At 42.6% G+C, this 26093-nt stretch overlaps 1 protein-coding gene across 1 annotated transcript in view; it reads left to right on the forward strand.

Moving 5' to 3' along the window:
- Positions 1-26093, forward strand: part of LOC309344740 (uncharacterized protein C1orf21) — a 170053-nt gene that overhangs the window by 35304 nt on the left and 108656 nt on the right. The window contains exon 2 of the mRNA XM_081867407.1: positions 17359-17579. Within this exon, the coding sequence (XP_081723533.1) occupies positions 17486-17579 (94 nt within the window). The 5' untranslated portion in view covers positions 17359-17485. The remainder of the gene's footprint in view (positions 1-17358; positions 17580-26093) is intronic.

The following is a 26093-nucleotide window of genomic DNA, read 5'->3' on the forward strand; positions in this document are numbered from 1 at the left end:
AAGCAAATAAGTGATGAGAAGTACATTGCTTATTTAATTTGGACCTTTTGGATTGTTGTCTATTCCAGTTGGGCACTTTATTAAACCACAGTGTACTGCATTGACAAATATGTTAAGCCACAGCCTGAAGTCTTCCCCAAACAAAGTCTTCCAAGGGTATCCCTTTTCTCAGTAGGAAGACCACTTATTATATTGCTCTGAGTTTGGGGCGGGGGTGGGCTCTATGTCTGAGATCCCTTCTAATTCCTGGATTCAGCATGGATTCAATTCCTGGAATAGCCAAGTCAGCTTCCTGGTGAGGTGATAGCCCTCTAAATATGAAACATTAAGGTAACAAAGGAAGTGGTTCTATATCAGATGATAAATGGGCTCCCTCCTCCCTCGGCACACTGGTAGGTAGAATGACAAAGGCAAGAGTGGAGAGTTAAGAGCTAGAAGCTGGCAGGCTGCAGGAGAGAGAGAGAGAGAGAGAGAGAGAGAGAGAGAGAGAGAGAGACGCCTGACTTCTGTGAATCCAAGGCTGTGGCTATAGGGCAGCGGTTCTCAACCTGTGGGTCCCTGGATGTTGTTGGACTACAACTCCCATCATCCCTTAGCTCTGGCCTTGCTAGCTAGGGGTGATGGGAGTTGTAGTTCAACAACATCTGGGGACTCACAGGTTGAGAAAGGCTGCTATAGGGGAAGCAAGACCCTCTTGGGGTGTTAATGCTGTGAATCTTTCCATCAGTGTTAGAAACTGGGATAGAAAAGCTAGGAGCCAAATGGCTCCTGTGACCTAGGTTGTGGGCGCCAAAACAGAATGTCTAGTCGCCATCTGGGGTGGCGGCAACAATTTTTATTTTTTATATTGATAAACATGAACGAACACACAATTCACATAAGAGACACATTGTTAATATCACATTTTTGGTCAGAAATTGCTAATCCACGTTTAATTTGGTCTTTACACTAAAAATACTGATACCATACTTCAGCTTTTGAAACACTCTACTCATTATTGTTAAACTCCTTAACATATTGTCTGTCTTTAACACATACTTTGAGGCTTCAAAGCACATACATTTCAGTAGTCCTCCTTGAGTGTCAGCCAGGTGCAAAAAAAGGCACCCAGATTTTTTGAGGTGCTCACAGATGGGGAATTTTTAGGCTCAGAATGCACCTGGTGCCCTGCTATTTTCAAACCCTGCTTTCCATCATAGGTTGTATATATGTGTGTAAACAAACAATATATGTCTCATTTCCAAAAGGAAATGTGAACCCTGGGTAAGTGCCTGGAACCCGTGGAATCTTGCACCACTTGGAGATTGGGTAGTGTGCAACAGCATTATAGAAATTTCTATATTCCCCTTCACTAGAAATTTTCAGGGTGGTCCATAACGCTTCAAGAGGGTTGAAAGTCTTCCATGAAAGATCCATGACCTTCACAACAAACACTATAAAGTAAGTGAGTCTTAAATTGAAGGTGGGGTGCAGGGAGAGCTTGCCTAAGGCCACTATTTACATTTATGTATTCAGTGAAATTTTAAGGAATGAGACATGCAAGCAGGTCTTAACTTCACCATGGTGAACTCGTTTTCTGAATTAATACTTTTATTTTTAATCTCTTTTCTTTGGTGTGTGTGTGTTTGCCTGGAGCAGTGAATAGTAATAGAATCATAGAATTGTGGAGCTGGAAGGGACACCCAGGGTCATCTAGTCCAACCCAGGCAATGCAGGAATCTCAACACACGGTCCTCCATCCAGTTTGAACCATACTGGACACTGCTTAGCTTGGCAGACGTGCTTGCAAATTTTATTGCTGCACCACTAGGATGGTTTTGTCCCTTCTCCTTCAACCCCACTGCAAGTTTCTCATTTCTGCAACAAGGCTTACCCTCACACAAGTATAGCACTGAGGTGGAAGTAAAGGTTTAATATTCTCGGTTAACCCTTAGCTGAAGAATTGTGGGTGGAACTTGTTCTTCAACCTGGTTTTCATTAGGTTTTGTTTACCAGCCTGTCTGAAGTTGCATCATTCAGATACTGTAAATGGTACCATTGCTGACATTGTTATTAGCTCTTGTGGTTCTTAGCAAACATATGATATAAAATGGAATTGCAATGAGGGTGGTGTCAGTGGCGTTTTGATTATTATCTGTCTGTAGGCAATACATACGTTGACTCCCCTGGCACTGCCTTTCTGCTACCCGTTGATATTTTTCCAGGGGCAGCCATGATCTAGGTGTTGTGTAGAGTAAGGTCTTTGTCCAGAAGATCAGGCAATTTGGTTCAGTTTCAAATGTTAGTAAAAGTATCTGGAAAAGAATATCCCAGAATGTTAATGGAAGTGCAAATCTGGTGTTTGGCTTTGGTAGGGATTTTTGGGGTGGGGGTGGGGAAGCCTCTCTGTTACATCTTTGTGCACACACCCAGACTGAGAAGGGAGTGGGGAAACAACACACTGCAAACGCCAGCCACACCTTTTGAGGCAATCCTTGTATTAATTCAGATCGCCCCTCACCACTGTGAGTTAGTTCCTACAAATGCAGAGAGCATTCTCATCTTTAAAAGTTTTAACTCTGAATGTGAAAATTAGGAGTTCGGTGTGTGTGGTTGCATTCTGAGTATGTGTATCATGGAGCTGTATTCATTTTTATCGTTCTTGTGCCACCATCTCTGTACTTAATAGAATAGCATAAGGGGGGAAAGACAGCTTCCAACAGTGAAGGAAGCAACAAGGGGGAGGAGGAATGGACCCGAGAGAAGCAAAATAAAGAATCATTGTCAACAATGTATGTACATAGACTTAGACTTCATTTCAGTTGGGGATGGGGATAAGATCTTTAACCAAAAGCTTCATGGCAAAGGTGGGTATTCGGGAAGAGGGTTCAGGTACAAAGAGCAACAAGACATTGGGGAGAGCAGGAGTGGTTTGTGCAACTGAAAGTAATAGATTTTATACTGCAATTGTACTTCTATCCATTATATGCAGTAGGCTTATTTCCAAATAAACATGTGACAAGACTGTTATTAGAACAGGGTGGGCGAATCACCAGGTGCTCTGATCAGCAGACCCAGAGACAAAATAAAGCAAGGACATTTATCAGTGTGTTGTGAGGCTGGTTTGGGTGTGTGAGTGCATGTGAAAGAGCCCTTCCGACAAGGTGGCTTGCAATTGCTAGTCTCTGTATTCTTCCAGCGCCATTTTAGCCCTAGGAGATGCATCGGCAGTGGGAGTGCTGACGTAGGCAATCTGCCAGTTCCCTTTCGCATCTGAACCGGCCCACTTGTGTTTATGACATCCTTGCAGATTGCAGCATCGAAAGCTGGCATCTCCTGCCTCTGGTGTTTTTGTTTTTGAGGGAACTCCTGCTTGACGTGTTCAGTGGCCTGGCCTGACATTTATGATCTGCTGTTCCTGCAGCCCCGCCTTAGATAAATGCTTTGATAGGTATTTCCTAGTCATTCTCAAGGCTGCAGACATTCAAAATGCAGCTCATTATAAACATTGTGGAAATCTACTTGGGCATGGAAGCCTGTCATTTTTCAGTTGCAGTAGCAGCAGCATGGCTGTAATAATTTTCTACACTAAAGGTTGCAGAATTTATATCTGAATCTAAATCTGAGGCTTAAACTTTTTTCTTTTTCAGTGTGAGATCTGAATATCTGATACCTTTACAATGCTGCATAAACCCTGTTGGTTTTTTTATTTTAAGAAGCTGCTTCATGTAATTTTCATTTTCCTTGTCTGGTACTTGGTAGACCTTCCCAACATGTTTTAAGCATCAAAGCATTAAAGAATAGAAAACTTAACATCTGTTGAATCCAGAGGGGGACCTGCAATTTCAATCTTGGCACTTGGTTTATTTCTGTCAATGGGCAGCATTTGGCAGTGGCAGGCTGGCCTGCTTTTTGTTTTGTGTTGTTGATAATGTGAAAGTCTTTAGCAGCATATGTTTAAATTTCTGTAAGTAGGAAAGGCCTGGTCCTACCTTGCCACCAGTATGCTTGCCCTGAAAATGCTTTCTACTGAACTGAGTTATCTCTGAGAGTAATAGTGATTTGTGCCAACCTTGAAATTCTTCATTGCACCCCCCCCCCAAAAAAAACCCCACATGCCTGCATTTAGCAGTTAGAACAGAGCTCGGAATAATTGAAGCACGCACATAGTATGAGGGAAACAGCATATGGGAGGAGTCGCTGTATTTAGCCAGCCTGCTTCACTGCCCAGCTGAGGTATTCATTAATCAGTGCTGCTCTTCCAAATGCCATGTCTCTTTGATTGATGAGCAGAGTTTGCAATGTTCAGGCCTTGTGGCTAGGAGACATTTTGTTTCTCTTTAAATCTGAGGCAATCGGTCAGCCGATATTTGGGAGCTAAGCTCCTCTGGCCACCATCCTCTTACTGATTTGTTTATAGACATGCAGCATCTATTAAGTTGACCTATTTCAATAGGTTGTGCAAGCCCACACGGCCTTGAACTACTTTTAGGTGTGTGCGTCTCTCTCTCTCTCTCTCTCTCTCTCTCTCTCTCGGCACTCCACTCCTGAGATAAATAAAGCTACTGGGGGTAGAATCCTGCCTAAGCAGCTAATTGCAAGTTACTTTGCACATGGTAACGCAGGGCAAACTGGCTTGCTGGAACAGAACCAATTTCTTACCTAATCCATTGCTTCTGTCTGAAGCAGCCGCTAGCCAGATGCCTGTAGAGGCTATCTAGTGAAGTAATAAAGGGTACAGTTGTTCTCAGTTCTGTTTTTCTAAAAAGAGGTACCAGAACTCATCAGGAACACCTCCCTTGTTCTCTTAAAATGGCAATGGTGCCCAGTGGTGCCGGAACTGAGTTCCAGCGAGTTCCAGCTGAAAAAAAGCCCTGGTGGTTCCTTATTGTGTGCCTCTAGATTGTGGTGACTGGAAGTGTACTTCTTTTGCAAAAAGATTTTGTTTAGTTGCCATGGCTAATAGTCCTACATCCACCAACCTCTGATGAAGAGAGGGGGCAAATCAGGATGGGACCAGATTACAGTGGTACCTCTGGTTGCAGACGGGATCTGTTCTGGAGCTCTGATCAGATCCTGAGGTTTCCGCAACCAGAGGTACTTGTTCTGTGCATGCACGTGGTGCGATAGAGCACATGTGTGTGGTGCAAGAGTGCTTCTGCACATGCACGAGTGGCGAAACCCGGAAAAATACTTCCAGGTTTGCTGCTTTCGTAACCCAAAGTTTACATTACCCAAGGGTAATATAAGCTGAGGTTCCACTGTATTTGGGGCTCTCTTAAGACCGGTGTCTGGGGTTGTAATGTTTGGCATCTGGCATGGCCAGGAGATTGGCAATTGTGTTTACTTTCAGATGCCCTGCTTGGATTTCTTCAATCTTCTACTGGATTTTAGTATCATTTGCTGAAGACATCCCCATTGCCTCTGTATCTTTATATAGGAAGGCAGTAGGGTTGGGCAATTTCTGGTTTTCAGCATCGTGATATCGCCAGCTAAACGTTGTGATATACCGATATATAACAAGGTCTGAAATAAGGATGGAGCTGTGTAGAGGCTCTGGTTGGCTTTATGGTTTTTCCTGCATTGTGATTTTTGCTGGTTCTTACTCTTGTGATTTCCAGCCTACTACATGAGGCAGCAGAGAGCTGAGCTGGCAGAGTTAACAGGAGCTGCAGGAATCAAGAGAAGCATTGGCTGGCTTCACTGTTTCCCCCACATTGTGATTTTTGCATAGTGTATACACATCATGATTCGTGAAATATTGCCAAGTAAAAAATTATGAAACTGATATGACGATATGGACCTCGAACAGGTTTTGGACAATATATCAATATAATATGTTCAATATATAGAAACCAGTTACCAACTGAATTCATGCTTCAGCCAGGATCTGAAGCCCCTGTTGCTTCCCTTGATGGTCAACACCTGCTTAGCTCTCTTGCCCACTTGCTCTCCTGGTTGCTGCTGTTACTTTTCTTCCTCGACTGCTGCCAGCTGCTCACCTCATTTGCCTGCCCACTCTTCTGGGAGAGAGCAGGTAAGCAAGCTGCAGTAGTTTCGGGGGGGGGGGGAGGGAGCAGCTCTTTTGACCTTCTTTATCCTGGCAGTTGGGGGGTTGGGGCAGAAAGGGCACATTAGACAGATGGCATCTTCCTCTTCCCTGCTCGCCAAAAAAATCCCTAGAAGGCCAGTACAGAGTTGTATGAGGGTTGGGTAACAGAAAACAAAAAAAATTTAACTGTACTTGGTTTTTGAATTTTTTGGTATGACAAGGTGGGTTTCCTTGGTTTTAGCTTGGGTTAAAAAAAAAAATTAAAGAAAGATGCTCATTCAGTGTAAAGTGCCCAGTGTGTGTATTAATAAAAAACCCTCAAATGGGGCAGCAGCAGAAACTGATGGGGAAACTTGCAGAAGTAGAGACGAAGTAGGCTGCATATAAGTGTATATTCTGTACACTTGCTTACTACTTCCTCTGCCAATCCCAGGCATCAGAGGTGAGGGATGGCTTCCTCTGTGGGGGCTTTGTGCATCCACTCGCTTGCGTGGGTGTAGTCATCCATTTGAAGTTTGTGCCTCTTTTTTAAAACTAACGCTTCTCAGGTTAGTTGATTTTTATGGGGGGGGGGGAAGAGATGTGTAGCTGTGTCAATATATGAAAAAAGTTCAAAGTAAGGGGCAATAAGCAAAAAACTTTCCTAAAGCTGGAGACAAAGGCAGTTCAAATGCTTGTTTACTGCTTCTGCTTGATCAAACTTTTGCTCAAGGTATTTTAATTGTTTTTTGCTGGTGGGATTTCTGTTTTTTGACAATTTTAATGAAAATTATCCAATATTTTATTACAAAGTTGTAGAGATAGTACATGAATGGAAATTATTTTGACATTTCCAGTATGTAGTTGAGAGATTCTATTTTTAAAAAATTCTTCATAGTCTCTTAAGCAAAACTGCAAACTTTCTCACAGCTGTTAATGGTGTTTTCTAAAACCCAGACTAGAACAGTTGAAGCATTTCCTCAGTTAAACTCCATTTAAAGGGGGGGGGGGGGAGAGTGGCAATGGGATGATATTGAAAATGGGATGGCTGACAATGTTGTGAATTGATGTTGGCAGATAGCTGCAGCTGGTTTTTAATACATACCAAAACTTCTTGAAAGGTTAGCGCTTAATCAATAAATGGGGATGGGGAACCTGTGGTCCTTCTTGTTGGACTTGCAACTCCCATGAACCATCGCAGTTGGCTACGCTGGCTGGGGCTAGTGGGAGACAAGAATCCAACAACATCTGGATGGTCAACCATTTCCCATTCCTGATACATAGTGATTTATGAATTGGGGCTTGATGTTGTTCTTTTGCTCCTGGAAATGAGTTGTTTTTCCCTTGTTGCCTGAGGTGAGATGATTGCCCTTTGGAAACCCACTTGTTGGGGGAAAGTTAGCAAATTAGTATAACGGCTTAAATTGCCTGCTTAGGCTTCCCACCTGCCTTTAAGTTTACATGTTGACTTTTCTCTGGGGTTTGCATTGTTCGGCTATCATAAGCAGGATAGGCAAGGCAAGAAGCACAAACCCCTTATGCTTCTAAAGGTCACTTGAAAGGAAGTAAGAGCAACAGATTTTATCTTATGACGTTGGGCCTTTCCCCCTCAAAGTCTTGTCCACGTATTAGCAATTTCACCAAATACCAAGTGACTGATCTTGGAAAGAAAAAGGATAACTCCCACAAACATTTATATGTTCAATCCAATCCCTATCTTTCAGATTCCAATATAATCCTTGGCACTTGCACAGGGTTACAATGGCCCTGCCATATGATTTGCTATTGATCTGATACTGATAAGTTTTGCTTTGTTGAAGCGCCCACTTAATGCCTGGCCAACAGCATCTCATGTCAACAACTGCTAATTTCAGTAAGCTTTCAGTTTCCTCAACTTGAAGTTGACTGTGCCAGAGGTGTGGCTAGCCACTTATCTCCTCTCCTGGAACATGTAGCAGCCAGGCAGGTGGCAGGTTAGGGAGTGTCATTGCAGTTGCACATGTCACCTTGTCCAGACATTGAACAACCTTCATGGCTGTTGCAGAAGTGTGATCCTTGTTTTCATGGGTTGCAAAGATCGCTGAATATTTCCCAGACCTGGGCAAAAGAACACTACTAATATCTGGAAGAAAGGTGATGCTGACTGAATGGAGTATCCTGTTTCATCAAGGCAATCTCTATAAACCTGCAGAAATTAAGCTAGATTTGATGGGTTCAGATTTAGTATCAGCTTCCAAGTAATAGGTCCAGAATAAAAATTCCTGTTGGCAAAAGTGGGACCAGCCTCTGCAGATCTATGGGAACTCCCAGGGAAGTCCTCATCCCTTGTAATGTTTCAAAGGTGTTTAGTGGAAAGAGTAATATAGGGTATTTTGTGCAGTCAATTCTTGGTTTTTAATGTTACTTCGTTATTTTATTCATTCGATTAATTTGTGGACTGTTTTCCCTTCTACATTTTGCACTATTTGTAAATCAGTTTTAGACACAGTGAAAGCTGCATTGTGTAGAGGATTTATGAAAACATGGGGTAAAAAATTATTAAATAATGAAAACCAAAATCCAGGTGTGTATGACTGTATCTGCAATTTGTATGGAGTTACATCATCATCATCATCATCATCAAATTATTATTTATACCCCACCCATCTAGCTGGGCTTCCCCAGCCACTCGGAGCGGCTCACAGCATATATCAGAACATACTAAAACAGGTGTTGGCAACCTGCGGCCCATGGGCTGGAAGTGGCCTCAGGGACTGTGAGCCGCCCCAGAACCAAGCTGCCCGCTTGGCGAGTCCCCACTTCTGCAGCGTTGGAAATCATGTCTCTGTGTGTGCAGACACCAGAAATCGCTCATGCGCGCTCGCTATCTGGCCCATGGAAGAGGCTCCGCCGGACTGATCTGGCCCAGGCAAGGTAAACCTTGCCGACCCCCGTTCTAAAACATCAAACATTAAAAACTTACTGATACAAGACTGCATTCCTAAAAGTCTCCTAAAAGTCAGATAGTTGTTTATTTCCTTGACATCTAAAGGGAGGGCATTCCATAGGGAGGGTGCCACTACTGAGAAGGCCCTCTGCCTGGTTCCCTATAACTTTGCTTTTCACAGTGAGGGAACTGCTAGAAGGCCCTCGGCGCTGGACCTCAGAGTCCGGGATGAACAATGGGGGTGGAGATGCTCCTTGAGGTATACTTGACCAAGGCCATTTAGGGCTTGAAAGGTCAGCACCAACACTTTGAATTGTGGTCAGAAACATACTGGGAGCCAATGTAGGTCTTTCAGGTGACTCCCAGTCACCAGTCTAGCTGCCGCATTCTGGATTAGTTGCAGTTTCCAGATCACCTTCAAAGGTAGCCTCAAGTAGACAAAGACACTTCCTCAAGACAAGTCAAAAATGTTTCTTGAAGGCAAAAACTTTGAAAACCACCAGTACAAGGCATGCTTAATATGCTGTTTCATACATGGTCTGAGACTGAATGGTACTGCTGTCATCCTTGACTCATTTCCTGTGAAGGAGCTAAAAATAGAGAAGGTGAGGTTTGTGCACAGGCCATGACAATATATAATTTTGTGTACAGGGTTTTGCTTCATCTCTCTGACTCAGCTGCATGCTGGTCTGCTTTCCATTCTGAGCATCCGCATGCTTTCTCAGCCACTTAGACATTTGTGTGGCGCACATTGCAGTGACAAATGTTAGATTTTGACACTGAACAATTCATTTGTAGCACCCCCTCGTTTTCTCCTTTCTCCTAACCTTTCTGTTAGCTATGCCCTATTTTGAACATAATGTAACCCCATTATAGAAGAAAAGAAAACCAACAACATATAGCCTTTAATATACAAAATATGGGGTGCGGTATTATGATTATTACTATTACAGTCATACCTCATGTTATGTCTGCCTCATGTTATGTTTTTGTCCCGCGGCAACCCGGAAGTGCCGGAAAGGGCTACTTCCAGGTTTCGCGCTTAGTGCATGCGCAGATATGGGGCTTCAAGTTTCGGGATTTTCACGTTGCAAATGGGACTCCAGAATGGATCCTGTTTGCAACCGGAGGTACCACTGTACAGTCAAACCTTGGTTCTCAAATGGCTCCATTTTTGAACTTTTCAGCTCCCAAACGCCAAAAACCCAGAAGTAAATGCTCCAGTTTTCGAAGGTTTTTCAGAGCCTGGGTGTCCGGTGCAGCTTCTGCTTGAGTGCAAGAAGCTCTTGCAATCAGTTTGGAAGCCATGCCTCGGTTGTCAAATGTTTTGGAAGTTGAATGGGCTTTCAAAACGGATTATGTTCGACAACCGATGTTTGACTGTATTATAGTGTAGTCAGGCAAGGCCAAAATTGTCAATTTTTTGAAATTTCAAACTCCCACAACTCACAAACAGGATGAGATAAATAATTAACATTTTCGATTTAAGTTTAGCTTTGATCATTCAACAATTGTACAAAATACTAAAATGGGATGACATGAGGTAAAAAAGTTGGATCACTTGATATGGAATGACCCTACTGGATTGTTGATGCTGTGAAGTTGTTGTGCTTATATTTTAGGATATGTGGCTCTGCAGTGGAGGAGGTGGCCATGACAGGTCTTGGTGGGAGTACAGTGCAAATGGGCCCACAGAATACACAGTCACTGTTAGAAGTGTCCTGGTTGTCGGTATTAAATTAAGTCAGTCATCCTCTTCTAACACAGACAAGACATGAGTAATATCTTTTAATACATTATTATTATTATTAACTTTATTATGTTCTTGGAGGATGTTGTCAAACGAACCTCTAAAAGACCTAACTTTAGGGACACAATGAGCATGTGTCAATCAATTCTCTACCCTCCCCAAGGTTGTATGTTTGCAATAAGCTAATTGACGTGGGTGGTGCTGTGGTCTAAACCACTGAGCCTCTTGGGCTTGCCGATCGAAAGGTCGGCGGTTCGAATCCCCGCGACGGGGTGAGCTCCCGTTGCTCGGTCCCTGATCCTGCCAACCTAGCAATTCGAAAGCACGTCAAAGTGCAAGTAGATAAATAGGAAGGTAAATGGCGGGAAGGTAAACGGCGTTTCCGTGCGCTGCTCTGGTTCGCCAGAAGCGGCTTCGTCATGCTGGCCACATGACCCGGAAGCTGTACGCTGGCTCCCTCGGCCAATAAAGCGAGATGAGCGCAGCAACCCCAGAGTCGGCCACGACTGGACCTAATGGTCAGGGGTTCCTTTACCTTTAATTGAAGAATTAGCACCCCAAATTGCCTCACAACATTTGAAAGACTAACTTGTATTGTGGCTTAAGCTTTTATGCACTGGAGTCTACATTGACAGGTGGAAGAAGTGCTGAAAGAAACACACACTATATGTGAGTGTGAGTGTGTCTTAGTATGTAGAGTGAAAAAATGTAAGCGGTCATAGATCGCTCACCATGACATAGCATTTGCGCTGTGAGATTATTTTTGCTACTGCAGACTAGCATGTTTATTTCCTGGGAAATCATTTCCTGAAATGTGAATTTACCTGCTATCTTCTACTACTAGTCTACGTGTTTCTCTAGTGGCACTCCTCCTATCCTTTATGATGTTGTTATTACTCTACTTGATTATAGAATCATAGAATCATAGAGTTGGAAGAGACCACAAGGGCCATCGAGTCCAACCCCCTGCCAAGCAGGAAACACCATCAGAGCACTCCTGACATATGGTTGTCAAGCCTCTGCTTAAAGACCTCCAAAGAAGGAGACTCCACCACACTCCTTGGCAGCAAATTCCACTGTCAAACAGCTCTTACTGTCAGGAAGTTCTTCCTAATGTTTAGGTGGAATCTTCTTTCTTGTAGTTTGGAACCATTGCTCCGTGTCCGCTTCTCTGGAGCAGCAGAAAAACAACCTTTCTCCCTCCTCTATGTGACATCCTTTTATATATTTGAACATGGCTATCATATCACCCCTTAACCTCCTCTTCTCCAGGCTAAACATGCCCAGCTCCCTTAGCTGTTCCTCATTATCTGCCTGAATCCATCAAGACAAGCCATAAAAAATGCAATATGGTGATAGGCACAGGAAATCAAAACTCATAATGAGGGCACCAGCTTCATAGAAGAGAGACTCCTCATTTCAGGGATATTAACATATGTGAACATAAATCTTGTACAAACAATAGATGGAAAATTGGTGCACAATGCATATATTGATGTTCTTCTGCATTCTTGTTCTCAATGAGCTGCTGTCATAGATTGTGCACACGGAACAATTGCATATTGCTTTGTATTTTTAGTTACTTAGCACAGCAGGGGAGGGTTAGCATTTGTTGTGGACCTGTATAGGGAACCAGAAAACATACCTGCCTTTGCATTTGTTGTGTTGCATTATGTGGATTCATTTCACCTTTGGTGTAGTGTCTACATGAACTTGTTGGGCAGTGGGACCCCAGATAGGTAAAGATAAAGGTACCCCTGCCAGTACGGGCCAGTCGTGTCCAACTCTAGGGTTGTGCGCCCATCTCACTTAAGAGGCTGGGGGCCAGCGCTGTCCGGAGACACTTCCGGGTCACGTGGCCAGTGTGACGAAGCTGCTCTGGCGATCCAGCACCAGCGCAGCACACAGAAACACCGTTTACCTTCCCGCTATAAAGCGGTACCTATTTATCTACTTGCACTTAGGGGTGCTTTCGAACTGCTAGGTGGGCAGGAGCTGGTACCGAGCGACGGGAGCTTACCCCGCCACGGGGATTTGAACCTCGGACCATACGATCGGCAAGTCCTAGGCATTGAGGTTTTACCCACAGCGCCACCCGCGTCCCCAGATATTTGTGTTTAAATACCATATGATCCATTATTTCATTATAGAAGCATGTTAGCATGTCTCAGAATGATTGTTTAGTCTGGAGTTTAAATGAATATTTCTTTATACAAAGGTTGTTAAGAGTGCTATTTGAAAAGGAAGAATTTCTTGTAAAAATAAATAGATGCAGTCATTTTTTAAAAGCTGGTTTTCATAATCCCTCATTGGGCATAAAAACCAAAGATAAAATGATTTCTTTTCATTAAATAGATGAAGATGGGATTTCTTAGACTTTCACATTAAAAATTATTTTATTTCTAAATTTACTGTGGTAATGGGTATCTCATACTACTTATGCCAATAATCTTCAAATCTTGTTCTGAGGAACCCAGGAGTTCCTTCTAGTTTTTTCAGGGAATCTTTGGCGTGAATACTGGTGACAGCAGATGAAATTTGCTGAGAAACAGATTTCCCTCTGCCCTTAGCCTCCTTCAACATTCAGCTGCAGAGGGAGTTTTGGGGGACATGCTTGGTTTGTGTGGGGTGACCCTGAGGCCCCAAAGACCTGACTGTGTGATCTGAGTGTGGACTCTAGAGCTCACCCCAGAATCCTTGGCAATTGACAGGAATCCATAGTAGACAACAAGGCTGATCTCAGTCAAGGTGGAAGTTTTCGCTGCTGGTGAAAAAATGGAAAGCTGTTTGCTTAGGCTTTCAAATTGGTCAAAATTGGACTTTCCCTTCCTTTCGTTTCGCTTCGTAAGGGGAAATTAATTGCTCAGGAGACCAAAATTAAAATATTGCACAGATAAATAGTTTTTGTTTACATGTAAGTCTCTCTTTTGTTGTAGTACGTAGTAGTACAGTGGTACCTCGGGTTACATACGCTTCAGGTTACAGACTCCGCTAACCCAGAAATAGTACCTCGGGTTAAGAACTTTGCTTCAGGATGAGAACAGAAATCGTGCTCCGGCGGCGTGGCAGCAGCAGGAGGCCCCATTAGCTAAAGTGGTGCTTCAGGTTAAGAACAGTTTCAGGTTAAGAATGGACCTCCAGAACAAATTAAGTACTTAACCTGAGGTACCACTGTACAATGTTAAGTTACATGGTAGGGAATTTTAACAAGCAGCTCAATTGATTTTTCCATTTGTTATTTCACTGCAGCTTCTTCTTCTTAATTTAAGGTATGAGTGAAAACCCAGCGGAGAACTCAAACTGCCGTGCTATCACACAAAATTAAAATAAACTCAGAAGGCATTCTTTGCTGACTTTTTTACTCCCTGGATTCTTGTTAGGACATCGTGTTCTTTAAGTACCAGGTGCTGAGAGCAGATCAGGTTGGCAATCTCAACCTAACTCATAAGCAGAAAGAAGAGTTCTTTGTATTCTTCAGAGGAAGTGGTCTAACTGGGTCCGACAGTTTGCTGCATTTCTTATGTCAATATCTCTAAGCCTACCGGATCCAACGACGTCTGAAGACACCCCCTGCTCCCAAGAGGAGAACACTGGAGAATTCATTCAAATTAGATAATATTCAGAAGATTTAATTCTCTGAAAACCCCAAAGTGGAATATCTAATCCCCGTCTCGTTTATCATTCACAAGCACCCTTTGAAGTTGCTTTAGGGTGAGTGACAGTGATTGGCTGAACAACAATCTATCCAGTAGACTAAGCCCAAGAACCTGCCCACACCACACGGTACATTACCCTTCCCTCTCTCACATGGTTGCAATTAACCCACTAAAAAGAAAGGAAAGCATTAGCTTCTCTCTAACACAGAGACCTGTACAAGTCACTTGTGACCCACTGACAGAAGCAAAAAAATACCAGTTAGAAACATCTTCTGTAGACATCTGAAGGCAGCGCTGGATTGGGAAGCTTTCCATGTGTGATGTTCAGTTGTGTTTTTGTATTTTCTGTTGGCAACCCAGTCGGATGGGCAGGGAAAACAGCAACAGCAGCAGCAACACTTCCCAATTTACTATTTCCTGTCTTTCTACCTTAAGGCAATGCTTCCTCAAAACAGATGACTTTTACACCCCTCCAGGGTGGATTTGATTTAAATCAAATCGATTGAAATTACGATTGAAATCACTAGTCATCACTAGTCAGTAAGACTTGATTAAAAGTCTTTTTTTTTTTACAGAAAGACTCATTCTTGTTGGTATAATCTTAATATTTACAAGCAGATGAAAGTTTCATTTTTGGAACAATAAATTTTCAGAGTAGTTTTAACAGTTATATCAAAAATTACTGATGTGGTTATACTATTAGAAATACATAGGCAGATAATTATGAAATTATTGTGATGTTTAATAAGTTAACTGTTTATATTTGGATGAGTTTTCTGCTGTACAGTGGTACCTTGGGTTAAGAATTTAATTTGTTCCAGAGGTCTGTTCTTAACCTGAAACGGTTCTTAACCTGAAGCGTGCTTTCGCTAATGGGGTCTCCCACTGCCGCTGCACTGCTGGCGCGCAATTTCCGTTCTTATCCTGGGGCAAAGTTCTTAACCTGGAGCAACCACTTCCTGGTTAGCGGAGTTTGTAACCTGAAGCGTCTGTAACCCGAGGTACCACTGTATTAAATTTGTACATGTTTTGTGGCTTTTTCTGACTCCTTCCTAAAGAGTCCCTTGCTTCAAATGTGCAAATCGAGTGTCTATGTAAGAGTGCATGTGAGGCTTTTTGTGTGTTAGTCTATTTAGATGTCCCATCTGGCATCCAATCAGCCATTTTTACATCAGAATAGTGGTTAGATGTGAACTAGGAGTCTGGAAAGTAGAGTTGATTATTGAAACAATGGCCTATTTAGCATTGCTTCTGTTTATTGCTGCTGGACTGTTTTCACTGAAAAGCTGTGCTGTTATCTGCCAGAGTTTATGCTTGGGAATTGTAGGCTTTTGTTGAATACCCGGGATTCATTCAGTCATCCAAACACCAGGCGTTCTTTCCCCCAGCGCCTCCATGTGTACCAATATTCTGGGGTGATCCACTGAATCACCACATTTCTAATTTTGCAAATTGATAAAATTCATTTCACATTTATATCCATGGGCATAGCCAGGGGGGCAGGGAGGGACAGCTGCCCCCCAAATCAATAAAAATCAATAAAAATACATAGCAAATGGAGGTTCTGCCCCCCTCCCACAAAAATCCTGGCTATGCCCATGTTTATATTTACTACTAAGGAACCCCTGCACAGTTACTGCAGAGGATTCTGGGAGCTGCGGTACAGTATACAGTTTCACTCAAGACATTGACAGGGTCTCTTGGCCTTCCCCGTCTCTGTGTGAACAGACAGAGCATGCTAGAACACACCTAACAACGCCCCTGTAGCTGTGTGTAAAAGGAGTGGATAGATGGTGGTGGACATCAGCGGCAGACCTTGTGGCCTCAAATTTCAGCAGAACCCTTTGTGATACAAAACATTTGCACCCTCTCTCTCTCTCTCCATTCTAAAGCATCGTTGCAGCGTCCCCCAAGGCTTTGCACCCAGCGCAACTGAACCAGTTGTGCTTTCCTAAATTCCCCTCTGTGTACATTTGTATGGGGGCCATATCTGCACTCAAAGTTTTGGAGTTCATAGTTCAAACTAGACTCCTGGTTCTAGTATTAGGAGAGAGGGGAAATATCTTCTCTTTTTCCACTTTCTCCACATCATGCGTCATCTTGCACACTTCAGTTGTATTTGCACCTTACTTTTTCTCCAGACTAAAAAGAACCCAAATGATGAAACTTCCTCATAGGGAAGTTAACTTGGAATCCACCTTTTCCATACCTGGCAAACATACCAGGTAAAAGGTGCAGTATTTTCTTCCATGTCAGCACTATAGTTGGTTAGTGTTCAGTCTGTGACCTAGATCCCATTAAATATATTTTGGTACGTAATGACTGTATTCAAGCATAACAATAAAATGTGGTTAGTGTTATGGGAGCAATCTGCAGCAAGACTTGGGCATCCCCACCTCCGTGAATTCAGAAGTCATGTTGAAAGTAATAATGATTTGCCTGCTTTGTAGATTCAAAAATTCATGGGAGTTGTTTGCTGGTGGTTTGTTTGTTTGTGGTAGTCATCTCCTCCCCCCACCCCCCACTATAGCCAAGTGTGTTGTGACTGCCCAAGGGTGAAAGTTTGTAATTTGCACATGATACTTGTTTTTTTTGTAGGACTCAAGCCAACTCTGTGAACTGCTAAGAGCTTTTTAGAAGGTGTTCAAAATGTGCTACTAGAAAGTACCATAAGTACCATGTATGAAAGTCGGAAAAGTCGAATTAAATTTACTGCTGTCTTTGTGATGACAAATTTTATTGATATATTTTTTTTTAAAAAACCCTTTTATCCAAATGAAAGTATCACCTTCCCTCTCATAATTCATGGGTGCTCATGAGTAACAAGTGCTGTTGATGTCTGTGGTTTCCCAGGCATGACTTTTGGAGAGGAGATATATTTTATTATGTAAAATGGGTCTTGGCTTCTTGCTTGTCCTCCTCTTTAGGCATTTCACCATGGAGAGCATCGGCAACAGCTATTGGACTCATACAACTGCTGACTTTTTGTCCTGTTTCTCTTGTATTATGTCAACAGGTTAAAAAAAAGTGTCCTGACAACAAAGCTGGAAGGTGGATTACTCCCCAAAATAATAAAGGCCATGTGTGCACATCTGTAGAAATGGTTTGCGGCTCAGTCAAGCTGGAGCTAACTAAATGAAACTATGGGCTGTGCGTCAGCCAAGCATGTTTCTGCTGTACAAAATGAAGAGGAAGCTCAGAAGGGGAAAAACTACCAGAACGGAGATGTATTTGGGGGTGAGTGTCCTCATTTGTGGCTCTTGACCATTTTGTTGATAGTCCTTGCTTTACTGAACCCTTATTTCCCTGTTCAAACTCTGCTCTTTTTGTCATTTCTGAACATTTCTCCTGTTCTTTAAGATTGGCTCAAGGACTTATTCTTGGGATGTGATATTTTGGGACACAAGTGTTCATTTAATAGATGTTCAAGATATTCAAGTCAATGTACTTTGTGAAAAACTGGGGGGGGGGGAGTCAATGTACTTTGATTCCCCATGAGCACAGAAAAGCAGCAGAGTGTGTTGCAAAATAAAGCTTCTTGAAAATCTCTGTTGAGGCTGTTGAATGATGTTTGTTCAAGTTTCTGCTGTGTCTTAAATTCTTACCGAGAATAAATTCTCAAGGTAATAAGCTGTGTGTTAGAAACACTGATACATTAGAAAAAGATAAACTTTTCAAAGGAGATCTCCACCTTACTTACTGGAAATTAAGGAAAAGATGTTAAATGTTATAAATCACAAAATGTGTGCTATCTTTTGGCAGCCTTTGCAGCAGCATTCATGTGTGGCATATTTAATTTCTTTTGGAATTGGGCTCTTTTAGTGTTACTGAAGTCAGTGGATTTAGGTGAACCCAAGTTCTATGCAGCAGGCGAGCTGTGGAATTATTGTGGTCCAGCAGATTAGCTAAGAGAGTGAGTTGTGAAAGGCCAAATCTCTTTATTTGTAATGCTGCATTAGGCTAGTCATGATTTTTCTTGAAAGTTTTTAAAGAGGAGACTGGAGAAATATATGTTAAAGGTGATTTAAATTTGGAAGAGAATATAACCTGTGTCTCTGGCCCCTGGGAGGATAAAGAGACAGTTCTCAGTCTCTAGTACAGGAAGGCCTGTGGTCTGCAACTATGCGGTCTGAATATTGCAAAATCGAAATGTACAGATTGTATAGTTGGAACTATGTACATGCTCTCCTATTCAAATGCCACAGTCCAGCACATGCATAGATGACACATGGAAAGCAAAATCCCAACAGTCATACCTCTAACACCTGTATGATACCTTAATCTCATATCATTTGTGGGGCAGTTTTTAGAATCATAGAATCATAGAATCATAGAGTTGGAAGAGACCCCAAGGGCCATCGAGTCCAACCCCCTGCCAAGCAGGAAACACCATCAGAGCACTCCTGACATATGGTTGTCAAGCCTCTGCTTAAAGACCTCCAAAGAAGGAGACTCCACCACACTCCTTGGCAGCAAATTCCACTGTCGAACAGCTCTTACTGTCAGGAAGTTCTTCCTAATGTTTTGTAGGTTATCACCTTCCCAAAGCCCTCCTTCTGTATTCCTGTTAGTTTTAGTTGGCTTCTCACTAATGCAAGGCTTTGGAAAACCTTGACACATTTGGGAAAGGTAAGGTACAAGAATTTTAAGAACATTGATGCCTTGTTGAAAAAGAGCCTGGCTTTGTCTGTCTTTTGTCATTCATTCTTGTGTCCTCACATAGATAATCTGAATAATAAGCAGACAGATCTATTGTGGATATTGAAATGGTGCTTATATTTAGAATAACAATGCACATATTGTCCTCACTTATATCCAACATTAAAAACCATAGTTTAAAATAAAGGATGGTTTAAGATGCATAGGTGCTTTGTTCCCTCCCCTCTCCTGACTGTGCTGTTAAGAGGAAGAAAAAAATTCAGAGTCTGGCTAGTCATCAAATGTCTACCTACTTCAGGATTGTGGCTTGGTTTTCTCCAGGCAAAGCACTGGCGGCTTACCTCTCCTGGTTTGTTTGGATGAAGCAGATGACAAGCCCAGATTCACACATCATGATGAGCCAGACTCTGACTAGTTTTCTCATGTGGCACAGAGGAACAAATCACTTGTGCCTGTTAATCTGCAGCTTATTTTAGGGTACAGTTTAACCTGGCCACTCATTCTCCTTTCTTTGCTCTAAAATTGCTTGAACCACATTACGGAGGTACATTGCATGATGTGAATAAGATCTGTAACATTACAAGGTTCTTAAAAGTTGCTATTGAACTCCCAGAATGTTTAATGCTGAACAAAATAGCGTATTACACATTTGTAGAAATAATCAGGAAAGGTTTTAAGGAAAACAGGAAGCCCTCTGCCCTGTTGGTGGGCAATGCTAGCTGGCATTGTAAACGTTTTGTTGCCTGAGGCATAGCAACAAGTAGCATCCCCCCCCCCATCTTCCTGTCTGGTACCTTAAGGCCTTAATTCAGGATGTTAGTTGCAAACTATAAGCAAATAAGGCTTAAGTCAAATGTGAGAGTTGTTGTTGTTGTTTAGTCGTTTGGTCAACTCTTTGTGACCCCCTGGACCAGATCACACCAGGCACTCCTGTCTTCCACTGCCTCCCGCAGTTTGGTCAAACTCATGTTGGTAGCTTCGAGAACACTGAGCTTCAAGAACACTGAAATGTGAGAGTACCAACAACAATTGAAGCATATGCTGATTGCAAATTGTTGGTCTGCGGGATATAGAGCTCTCCTTCATCTGTCTAGAGGCACACCATCCAACGTGACATAGGAACACACACACCTTGAATTAAGTGCTTCTGGTACTGGGATTAGGGCAGCTACCCACAGAGCAATCTGCTGCCTTTTAAGCAATATTAATAGATTACATTTCCATAAAATTGCATTTTACCAAACCTCAGTGTAGTCACATTTTCAGATGTTGAAGTACAGGGAATTTAAAATGCTATGGTTTTTTGCTAGACAGAGAGGGCATTTTAAATCTCTATTGCTGTTGTTGTTTTGCATTCCCTGTTACGTTAACACACCAACATCAAAATGTGTACCATTGTTCCCTAGCACCACTCATTAGAATTTGCCCTTCAAAATTAAAATAACTCCCCCATCATTTACCAATTAGGTTTTAATTGATCTACAAATAATCAAAACTCAAGGCTCTAATTTTGGGCCCTTTGCTTTCTTTGTAGAATATACAGTGCCTCCTTGAAGCTGTTTCTTTTGAATTTATTTATTTTAGTGCTGCAATGGAGCACCATGGAACTGCTTGTGTACTGGAATTCCTTTGTGTGCACAGTTCATTGTATTCACACCTTTAGTGGCCTAACCAAGCTGTTCACTTTCGATGGCATTTCAGTGGAGATGTTGCTGTGTGCCAAGCGAAGCGATTATTATCTTTTGTTTAACTTGACTGCTTGCTATTGAGCACCAGCCGTCCATTTCTAGAGTTAGCTGCAAATGCAGACTTGATGGCCAGAACATGGGTCTTCAGGGAGCATTGATCCTTGATGGCAGGAGACACTCTGCTTACTCAGAAAGAGACTCGAGAAAGTTTGAGTTCTGGTGTGGCAAAGGAAATAGGCTTCAGTTATGGAGATGGCTGGAAAAGGGAGACTTTGGGGGCTCCAGAATAATGCTTTGGAGTAGGGCTGCTCCTGCTCCTATATTGATAGTCTTCTGCACCTACATTCCCTGTGCCCAGAGTAGCACCACCCTGTGTGGAGCATAACAAGCAGCCAACTTTCCTCTTGACTTTAGAGTTGGAAAGTTGTGCTCACCACCATTACACAAAGGTAGAGAACATAAATGGACTGAGGAGGAAAGAGTGGAGCAGAGAAATGGAGCAGGGTGGCGGAGCATTCTTTTCAAAAGAAAGTCAGTACAAAATCTCCAAAACCACATAACGCAGCACTTACTAGCCCTGAATTATAGGGAAAGTGAGCAACCCATGATGTGTTGGTGACTTTGTCTGCTTCTTATCCTGGCTTTCCCACACAGGATAGAGGGCAGCCATCTGTCCTGCATGAGCCGTGGAACAAGGGAGCTGATGGAGCGGATTGTTCCACGTCCAATAGCAGTTTGGGGAATGTCATTTTTAGCCGAGTACAAGTGAGCTCTCCCTGCTAGGCTGGCTTTCTGCTTGCAGCAGGGTGTTATGTAGTTCACCTGCAGTCTGAAGGGGTTCTTTTAATTAAATTCCCATCATTTTTGTTTCTAGTGAATAGGGAGATTCACTAGAATTTTCCTCCTGAACTCACAGGCAGTCCATCTTTACACATTTCACACATTTCATTACACATTTAATGATGACCATGAACTATTTTTTAAAAGTTGTCACACTTTGGGTGTGTGACAACCAGTAAATAAATCCACAAATAAACAACTTATTTCTCTGGCTGACTTTGATTAAAATTATTTCTTTAGATAAAATAATATATACAATGACACAGACATTTCCGCCCTTTTCTTTTCAAAACGTTGCTGCTTTGAAATGATGGGCTTTGTAGAGCCAGCTTTAGTTCTCTTGGTTTTATCTTTCATAGAGCTAGAATGAGATTCTGATTTTTTATTTTTTTATTTTTAAATGCATGTATATTTAAAATATATTATCTATATACGTTATAAGCTATGATGAGTGCAAACCAGGTTGCTCTCCTGGCCCCACCAAGACTATGGTGACAGAGGTTCTTACTTGAGAGTAAGGAAGATACATTTATTGAGGCAGAGAAGAAATAAAGGCTCAGCAACAGGTAGTCTATTCCGCATATTACTAAGGGTGCATCCAGATTTCCTTTTGTACCTGCTTTCCAGGCACAGGCCTGTGCTTTAAATTTCTGTGTCCAAGTTTTTCCCCTTTGCTACATAAATGTCACTCTTGGTTCTCCTCCATAAACTTGGTTTCCTAATTTAAATGCATTGGGTTACAGAATGTACATTTATTGGATCAGGCCTGGTTCATTTAATGTCTGCTGCTAAAAATACAAGAAAATTATTTTCTGCTGTGATCCATGAGAGAGGATTTGGAACTGAAGGTCTCACATGCTTGGTGGCATGGAATAAAAATGTCAATATTTTTGGATTGCAGAACAAATCAGAATTTTAGTTTCAGAGTGTGTGAAATATCGGATGAATAATTGTCAGCCAGAGAAATTGTTTGTTGTCTGTTGGTTTTTATGAGCATTTTTGTTAAATATTGTCAACATAGAGTTCTAAAATTAAACTGTTTAAACATATTGCATAAAGATAAATTTTTAAAAATACTGCAAGGACTTTTGAAAGGTGAAATTGTTTTATTTGGTAGAATATTAAATCTTAATCCTCCTGGGTTTTCATTACTAAGCAAGACAGGGAGGAGGGAATTTGCTTCAGTTTTACCCTCCCAAATTTTGTATCCACAAATATTAAGTGATTCATTTGTCCTACAGTATGTTTAACAAAGTGAGGCATTATTGAAAACAAATTTCTGTAAAGTGGAGTGTGTCTCCATAAATTAACTAGAACTTGGGTCTCAGCAGAGGTTGCATTTATCCCAAGGCACCAACTGATCACCTTGCCTGCCTGGGGGCCCTGTAGGTAGTTCAGGTATTATTTAGCTGAAAAGGGAATAGCATTCTTGTTTCTCAAAACCAATCCCCCCCCCATTTTTAAATATAGTAAATAATTTTTGTTTTAAACCAAAAGTAGCTACGTTTGTTCCAGAGACTCTGAGACCCCAAACTGGTAAGATCAAATAACTTAGTTCATATGTGAGCTTCTCTCTCTCTCTCTCTCTCTCTCTCTTGTTGTTTGTTGACTAGGTTGACAGTTCTTCTTTGGCAGCTAGTTCATAACCTTTAGTCCACCTCTTGGGCATTGCATGTGACTGTACTGCCTTCCTTCAGGACAGAGCAGGCGTGGGGAACCTGTAGCCCTTCAGATGTTGGACTGAAGCTCCCTCCTAGCATCCCAGACCATGGGACTCATGGGAGTTGGAGTCCCTCCAGATCTGGGCGGCCACAGGTGGGGCATCCCTGGGGCAGAAGTTCACAACTCCAAGCTTAGTGGAGCCAGACGGTCAGAGATCTACTGGCAAACAATTTGCAAGCGTAACTGTATCACTCCTTGATCGTTCACCAAAAAGACATGCTCATTTGAGAGGGAAAATACAGTTGCCAAATTGATTTCCTTCTCATTGGCTTTCTGCATTGCGTTCTGCATTTCCTGTCAGAAAAGATGTATGGCTTTATGGACTGTGGCTTCTGTTCAGCAAAAGCCCATGGTCTGCTCCCAATACTACAAGGGAACACGTATGCAAGAGGCCTGTATGAAGTTGCCTGTTCCTGTTTTTGGGACAAATCATTAACTGGGAAAATTCCTCAAAAACCGCTTAGAAGCTGCCTTAGAAGGCCGGGGGGGGGGGCAGGGGCAAGCCTTGTGCATAGCAAGGAATACAACCCCTTGTTGTTGTTGTTTACTCATTTAGTCATGTCCAACTCTTTGTGACCCCATGGACCAGAGCACGCCAGGCACTCCTGACTTTCACTGCCTCCCGCAATTTGGTCAAACTCATGCTGGTAGCTTCAAGAACACTGTCCCTCCATCTCGTCCTCTGTCGTCCCCTTCTCCTTGTGCCCTCCATCTTTCCCAACATCAGGGTCTTTTCCAGGGAGTCTTCTCTTCTCATGAGGTGGCCAAAGTATTGGAGCCTCAGCTTCAGGATCTGTCCTTCCAGTGAGCACTCAGGGCTGGTTTCCTTAAGAATGGATACGTTTGATCTTCTTGCAGTCCATGGGACTCTCAAGAGTCTTCTCCAACACCATAATTCAAAAGCATCAATTCTTCGGCGATCAGCCTTCTTTATGGTCCAGCTCTCACTTCCATACATCACTACTGGAAAAACCATAGCTTTAACTATACGGACCTTTGTTGGCAAGGTAATGTCTCTGCTTTTTAAGATGCTGTCTAGGTTTCATAGAATCATAGAATCACAGAGTTGGAAGAGACCACAAGGGCCATCAAGTCCAACCCCCTGCCAAGCAGGAAACACCATCAGAGCACTCCTGACATATGGTGGTCAAGCCTCTGCTTAAAGACCTCCAAAGAAGGAGACTCCACCACACTCCTTGGCAACAAATTCCACTGTCGAACAGCTCTTACTGTCAGGAAGTTCTTCCTAATGTTTAGGTGGAATCTTTTTTCTTGTAGTTTGGAACCATTGCTCCGTGTCCGCTTCTCTGGAGCAGCAGAATACAACCTTTCTCCCTCCTCTATGTGACATCCTTTTATATATTTGAACATGGCTATCATATCACCCCTTAACCTCCTCTTCTCCAGGCTAAACATGCCCAGCTCCCTTAGCCGTTCCTCATAAGGCATCGTTTCCAGGCCTTTGACCATTTTGGTTGCCCTCCTCTGGACACGTTCCAGTTTGTCCGTGTCCTTCTTGAACTGTGGTGCCCAGAACTGGACACAGTACTCCAGGTGAGGTCTGACCAGAGCAGAATACAGTGGCACTATTACTTCCCTTGATCTAGATGCTATACTCCTATTGATGCAGCTCAGAATTGCATTGGCTTTTTTAGCTGCCGCGTCACACTGTTGGCTCATGTCAAGTTTGTGGTCAACCAAGACTCCTAGATCCTTTTCACATGTACTGCTCTCAAGCCAGGTGTCCCCCATCTTGTATTTGTGCCTCTCATTTTTTTTGCCCAAGTGCAATACTTTACATTTCTCCCTGTTAAAATTCATCTTGTTTGTTTTGGCCCAGTTCTCTAATCTGTCAAGGTCGTTTTGAAGTGTGATCCTGTCCTCTGGGGTGTTAGCCACCCCTCCCACTTTGGTGTCATCTGCAAATTTGATCAGGATGCCCTTGAGTCCATCATCCAAGTCGTTGATAAAGATGTTGAATAAGACCGGGCCCAAGACAGAACCCTGTGGCACCCCACTAGTCACTCTTCTCCAGCATGAAGAGGAACCATTGATGAGCACCCTTTGGGTTCGGTCAGTCAGCCAGTTACAAATCCACTGAGTGGTAGCATAGTCAAGTCCGCATTTTACCAGCTTCTTTACAAGAATATCATGGGGCACCTTGTCAAATGCCTTGCTGAAATCAAGGTAGGCTCCATCCACTGCGTTCCCTTCATCTACCAGGCTTGTAATTCTGTCAAAAACGAGATCAGGTTAGTCTGACATGACTTATTTTTCAGAAATCCATGCTGACTATTGGTGATCACAGCATTCCTTTCTAGGTGCTCACAGACTGTTTGCTTAATGATCTGCTCCAGAATCTTCCCTGGTATTAATGTCAGACTGACTGGGCGGTAATTATTTGGGTCCTCTCTTTTCCCCTTTTTGAAAATAGGGACAACATTTGCCCTCCTCCAGTCTGCCGGGACTTTGCCTGTTCTCCAGGAAATCTCAAAGATGACTGCCAGTGGTTCTGAGATCACATCTGCCAGTTCTTTTAATACTCTTGGATGCAGTTCATCTGGCCCTGGAGACTTGAATACATCTAAACTTGCCAAGTATTATTGTACTATCTCCTTAGTTATTCTGGGCTGTGTTTCCTCTGCTGAATCATTTGCTCCAAATTTTTCAGGTCGGGCATTGTTTTCTTTATCGGAGAAGACTGAGGCAAAGAAGGCATTGAGGAGTTCAGCCCTTTCTGTGTCCCCTGTTTGCATTTCACCATCTTCTCCTCTGAGTGACCCCACTGTTTCTTTGTTCTTCCTTTTGCTACGAACATACCCATAAAAGCCTTTTTTGTTGC

This window comes from Podarcis erhardii, assembly GCF_964252035.2.
Source record: "Podarcis erhardii genome assembly, chromosome: 6".
Taxonomy (NCBI): domain Eukaryota; kingdom Metazoa; phylum Chordata; class Lepidosauria; order Squamata; family Lacertidae; genus Podarcis; species Podarcis erhardii.